The 6236-nt window shown below is 41.1% G+C and overlaps 2 protein-coding genes across 2 annotated transcripts; both read right to left on the bottom strand.

The window, feature by feature from the left end:
- Positions 1-31: 31 nt before the first annotated feature.
- Positions 32-3287, bottom strand: LOC103395626 (olfactory receptor 146-like). The gene has a single exon (XM_008333387.3). It carries the CDS (start codon positions 1598-1600, stop codon positions 665-667), a length of 936 nt encoding a protein of 311 aa, XP_008331609.1. The 5' UTR covers positions 1601-3287; the 3' UTR covers positions 32-664.
- An 868-nt stretch (positions 3288-4155) lies between these two features.
- On the bottom strand, positions 4156-6221 carry LOC103395754 (olfactory receptor 146-like). Its single transcript, XM_008333545.3, has one exon. The coding sequence runs from the start codon at positions 5676-5678 to the stop codon at positions 4731-4733; it is 948 nt and encodes a 315-aa protein (XP_008331767.1). The 5' UTR covers positions 5679-6221; the 3' UTR covers positions 4156-4730.
- Between the last annotated feature and the right edge of the window lie 15 nt (positions 6222-6236).

The following is a 6236-nucleotide window of genomic DNA, read 5'->3' as shown; positions in this document are numbered from 1 at the left end:
AGATGCATCAGAGACAAATGGTACATAAAACTATATACGTAGACCGAATACTTTTAAAGATGAATAAATCTTAATAAGGAGTAAATATGTTTGTTTAGACATTCATAGGAGTTAATGTTCATTTTCAACATAACTTGTGAGCACTTTGAAGCAGCATTAGCATTGTCCTGGCTAAGATCAGCAGCTAATACAGCAGATGTAGAGTCATATTCAGTAACAAGTCCCATGTGAGCCACTATTGAAAGTGACAGTAACTGCTAAAACCTTGTGGTAATAGATAGTTATTTTTGTTGGCAACTGCAGTTGTGTTCCACACGAAATCAAATGGATTTTGGCCTTGTGTTTCAGTAGCTAATGTTACGTCCACCTTAAATAGTTCTGCTTTTGTAAGTACAGTATGTTGAAGGTAAATCATAATATTTAACATATTTAACGATAATGATGAAAATATTTAACAGTTACTTCTCATAGGAAGATTACTATGAGTAGTAACTGGTAAACTTCAGCCACAGTTAGACTTCAGCAGCAATATTTTCTTCATACTTTATTCCAAGTGTTACTCCTTACAACATTTATATAATCTCATCATTATACATGACTTCAGTCTTTTCCCACTCTATGTAATAGACATTCTCCAAACATAGTTTTGTATAATATTATTGAATTAACCTTTTTTGGACTCAAACAGTTGTGACAGAAACTTTCTTATTTCTTTCGACTGTAGTCCATATATAACTGGGTTGAGGCTGCCGGTAATAATGTGAAACAGAATGGCCATGAGTTTTCTGTACTCTGTCGTCTCAGGGAAGCGATGGAGAACAATGTTGGACAGTCCACAAAACACCATAATTAGAAACAGCACCAGGTGAGTGCTACAAGTCTGCAGGGCCTTACTGTTCAGTGACTTGTTCTTACTGGTTAGACAGACTATAGTGATTCTAGTGTAGGTAAAAACAATGCTGCCAATAGAAGCTGTGAACAGAGCCACAGTGAAGGTGAGGCCATAGACATTATTTATGACCACACTGTCACAGGAGAGTTTAAACAGTGAAGCATTGTCACAGTAGGACCCTTTGATCAAAGTCCTGCATCTGCTGAGTCTTACAGTCAAACCAAGTAAAACAGACACTAAGACTAAGGCCACCCCCCAGGCAGAGACCGTCAGCTTGATCACCATTCTGTTGGTCATTATGGAAGCATAACGCAGTGGTTGACAGATGGCCACGTATCTGTCAAATGCCATAATGATGAGAATGGTGTGAGTGGTAGTGCCATACATGTGTGTGGTGAAAGCTTGAACCACACATTCATAATAACTGATGAGTCGTTCAGAGGAGGGTCGCAAAATGTCTAGCAGCAAACGAGGCACTAGGATAGAATTTCCCAGAATGTCATTTAGTGGTAGGTTGGAAAAAAGCAAGTACATTGGCTGATGAAGACTTTTGTCCACAAAAATCAGAACCACAATTCCTACATTAGTAACAATTATGAAAATGTAGGAGAACAAGAAGATCAGGAACGTTGGATATGTCATTTCTTCAGAAAGAAGAAGCCCCTCCACTTGGAGTGTGAAACTGTTGTACGTGTAGTTTTCCATCATCCTAATACAAAAGCAAGTTAAAATCTCCAACCGTTTAATGTCACAAGAAAAGTCAGAACAGTCAGTGACAGAACAACTAAAGAAGTGATCACGGTATACTGTAACAGTTAGCCACTCAAAACTATCAACTGTGCATTTACACTATAATACTTCAGTATATAATTTGTTTTTAATCATTGAGCAGAAAATAAACACAAATACAAGTAATATATTCTTTCATTGCTTCTGTTGTATTCTTACGTCCTTGTTGTCTCTCCCCACTCGGCTATGACGACTGTAGTTTGAATCAACCCAGAAAATGAGTGAATCTTTTAAGGATGTTGTGACATCATCGAGGATAAGGCAGGACTCTTCACTTCAGATAAATAAAAATGGATGTGTTGTCCAAGGGGACTCATGGGGAAAAAAGCTTTTGTATTAAAATCGTTTGTCAGGGTGTGGCCAGTTGAACATTGACAAGAAACCAATTGTCTGGTTGTTATTGTGGAAACAATTCCTCAGTTCTCTATGTTTTACAAGAAACAGCTGGAAATGTTTGTCAACCTTTTTTTTCTTTGGGAATTTTCCAATCAGGATGGAAGAATGTTGTGAAATATCACAATGAGTACTTAGGACACAAGTACACACTAGATTATAGTTCTCCTAACTTTTGATTGTCTATAACACCAAACCGTGAACACCAACCTGTTTGGGTTGGCTGCTCTTTTGTTAGCACAGCAAAGGGACACAGTGTAGCAGGACGAAGAAAGTGCAGGAATCGAGAGTGGGTTTGAACACTTTATTCCCAGAGCACAAAACAACTCAACTGTCTAACGACTCGGCGTGCCAAAACAGAAGTACCGTACCCATACCCCCAGCCCACAGTCCTGTAGGGTGAGAGGCATCCCTTGCAGTGCCTGCTACACAGCCCCCCACCCCCCGAACACCCAGAAGGGACTCCCAATACAGAAATCAGTTTTCTAGCACAGGCTTAATCAGTCTGCCATAACGGCTGTACCTTAACTTAGGACAAACAACAGGTGAAGAAACAACCGGATTCTTTGAAGGAGTACGACCCCTGCGGGGAACCTGGACCGGAAGCATAGCTTCGTCTGCTACCATGTGTGCTGGTTTAAGCCTATCTACTGTAACCCGTTCTCTACGCCTACCCATTTCCAGAACGAAATGCTTAGAACCTGTCTCAAGCATGCGAAAAGGTCCATCGTAAGGAGGTTGTAGGGGAGAGCGGTGAGAATCGTGACACACAAAAACAAAACTAGCCGACTTGAGTTCTGCAGGGGCGAACAATTTTTGAAAACAGTGGTGGACAGGACCCGGAGCGAGAGCATTATCAAACAAAACAAGCTTGGTAGCTGGTTGCCGCTGCGGTACGGAATCTTTGGGCAAGAATTCACTTGCCTGCACCTTAGAGGACAAAGAGACCGCACCTTGTGACGAAATGTGGTGGCCTGAGAAATCGATCACCGGCAATCCCAAATGGCACTTTGCGGTGTTGACAATCAAGCCATGTTCCTCAAGGCGTCGGAAAACCTGTTTCAGATGTGATTGGTGCTCGTCTGCGGATGCACTGGCAACCAAAATGTCATCCAGATAAACGAACACGAACTCGAGGCCACGTAACACCGAGTCCATCGGCCTCTGAAAACTTTGCGCTGCCCCCTTCAGGCCAAAAGGCATACGTAAGAATTTGAAAAGCCCAAATGGGGTAATGGCCGCGGTCTTAGTCACGTCTTCTGCACGTACGGGTACCTGGTGATAACCAGGCACCAGGTCTACCTTTGAAAAAATAGTGGCACCTGCCAGGCGGACGGAAAAGTCCTGTATGTGCGGTATAGGATAACGATCATGTGTAGTGACGTTATTCAAACGGCGGAAATCGCTGCACGGCCATCACCTAACCCGGGCAGGGAAAGGAGCTTGTCTGCCCTCTCCGAGGCAGACAAACTGTACCTCCGTAGTAACAGCTGCTTGAAAGTGCCGTATTTCCCGTGTAATGGTGGGGACCGCAACAACTGCATGACCCGGCGTGTGGACTGCTGGTCGAGGGCTGCGACAACCATGTAGTGCCTCGGGTTGTCCGCAGTGATTCCACGCACGTGAAACAGTACTTCAATGTGTTGGAACCATGAAGCAGGGTCGTTCTGCCAGAATTCGGGAAGCATCCCGGCCGCTGCAAAACGACCGACAGCTAATGTTCAGCTGACATGCTTGAAGAGGAGACACGATCCTCTGCATCTTCGAACATGTTCAAGTTGGGGTCACCAATGTAGCAGGACAAAGAAAGAGCAGGAATCGAGAGTGGGTTTGAACACTTTATTGCCAGAGCACAGAACAACTCAACTGTCTAACGACTCAGCGCACCAAAACATAAGTACCGTAACCACGCCCCCAGCCCACAGTCCTGTAGGCCACAATATAGTGTAAATTGTATTAAATACATATTTTATTTTAAAAAAAAAAAAAAAACCACAGCTAGTCGGAAGGAAAAAAAAAAATTTTTTTTTTTCCTTCCGACTAGCTGTGGTTTTTTTTTTTTTTTTAAAAAAATATTTTTTTTAAAAAAAAAAAAAAAAAGCACACCTAGGTCTATCGGAAGCAAAAATATATCTTTTCTTACTCCACAAGAGATTCTCCCAACACATTTGTGTAGTAGCAGTGTTGGTGTGGAGGCCTCATGATTTATCTCGTGCCCACTGTAGAATCTGAAACCTGAGTTCCTGCTCCTTCCAAGTCCTGCTGTAGGTTTTTTGCTGACCACTGTGAGGTTACAACCCACTGACCCCAGATATAAGTTGGCTAGCCTTGTCCCGATGAGCTAATACAGCTAATGTTCAACTTCTTGGAAGAGTTAAAGAAAATCTTTGTGTAATGTAAATTATTTCTAAATTGTATAATAATTATTGCTGCTGATTAAGGTTCCTTCTAGTTAAATGACATCTTACCTAAAACAATATAATTCATATGACCTGGTTGTTAAGTGTTTAGTCTGTAGATAGCCAGGCATTTATGATTACAATTTACTGAAAGTATGATGAGAACTAATAATGTAATTTTAGCAAAAATATTTAGTCATTTTCCAAACATGAGAGAAGTGGAAACATGATTAAAAGAATAACAAATAAATCTTGTATCAACTTCGTTGTGAACATAAAGCCTTTTTAAATAGTTTTGACAGAAACCTTTTCATTTCTTTCGACTGTACTCCATATATAACTGGGTTGAGGCTGCCAGGTACAATATGAAAGAGAATGGCCATGAGTTTTCTGTACTCTGTCGTCTCAGGGAAGCGATGGAGAACAATGTTAGAGAGTCCTGTGAACTCTAAAATTAGAAACAGCACCAGGTGAGTGCTACAAGTCTGCAGGGCCTTACTGTTCAGTGACTTGTTCTTACTGGTTAGACAGACTATAGTGATTCTAGTGTAGGTAAAAACAATGCTGCCAATAGAAGCTGTGAACAGAGCCACAGTGAAGGTGAGGCCATAGACATTATTTATGACCACACTGTCACAGGAGAGTTTAAACAGTGAAGCATTGTCACAGTAGGACCCTTTGATCAAAGTCCTGCATCTGCTGAGTCTTACAGTCAAACCAAGTAAAACAGACACTAAGACTAAGGCCACCCCCCAGGCAGAGACCGTCAGCTTGATCACCATTCTGTTGGTCATTATGGAAGCATAACGCAGTGGTTGACAGATGGCCACGTATCTGTCAAATGCCATAATGATGAGAATGGTGTGAGTGGTAGTGCCATACATGTGTGTGGTGAAAGCTTGAACCACACATTCATAATAACTGATGAGTCGTTCAGAGGAGGGTCGCAAAATGTCTAGCAGCAAACGAGGCACTAGGATAGAATTTCCCAGAATGTCATTTAGTGGTAGGTTGGAAAAAAGCAAGTACATTGGCTGATGAAGACTTTTGTCCACAAAAATCAGAACCACAATTCCTACATTAGTAACAATTATGAAAATGTAGGAGAACAAGAAGATCAGGAACGTTGGATATGTCATTTCTTCAGAAAGAAGAAGCCCCTCCACTTGGAGTGTGAAACTGTTGTACGTGTAGTTTTCCATCATCCTAATACAAAAGCAAGTTAAAATCTCCAACCGTTTAATGTCACAAGAAAAGTCAGAACAGTCAGTGACAGAACAACTAAAGAAGTGATCACGGTATACTGTAACAGTTAGCCACTCAAAACTATCAACTGTGCATTTACACTATAATACTTCAGTATATAATTTGTTTTTAATCATTGAGCAGAAAATAAACACAAATACAAGTAATATATTCTTTCATTGCTTCTGTTGTATTCTTACGTCCTTGTTGTCTCTCCCCACTCGGCTATGACGACTGTAGTTTGAATCAACCCAGAAAATGAGTGAATCTTTTAAGGATGTTGTGACATCATCGAGGATAAGGCAGGACTCTTCACTTCAGATAAATAAAAATGGATGTGTTGTCCAAGGGGACTCATGGGGAAAAAAGCTTTTGTATTAAAATCGTTTGTCAGGGTGTGGCCAGTTGAACATTGACAAGAAACCAATTGTCTGGTTGTTATTGTGGAAACAATTCCTCAGTTCTCTATGTTTTACAAGAAACAGCTGGAAATGTTTGTCAACCTTTTTTTTCTTTGG

Source organism: Cynoglossus semilaevis, chromosome 19 (assembly GCF_000523025.1).
Source record: "Cynoglossus semilaevis isolate Cse_v1.0 chromosome 19, Cse_v1.0, whole genome shotgun sequence".
Lineage (NCBI taxonomy): Eukaryota > Metazoa > Chordata > Actinopteri > Pleuronectiformes > Cynoglossidae > Cynoglossus > Cynoglossus semilaevis.
This window is presented reverse-complemented; position numbering and strand designations above follow the sequence as displayed.

Excerpts from the sequence above, each read along its gene's own strand:
- LOC103395626 (XM_008333387.3), bottom strand. The coding sequence starts at position 1,600 with ATGATGGAAAACTACACGTACAACAGTTTCACACTCCAAGTGGAGGGG.
- LOC103395754 (XM_008333545.3), bottom strand. The coding sequence starts at position 5,678 with ATGATGGAAAACTACACGTACAACAGTTTCACACTCCAAGTGGAGGGG.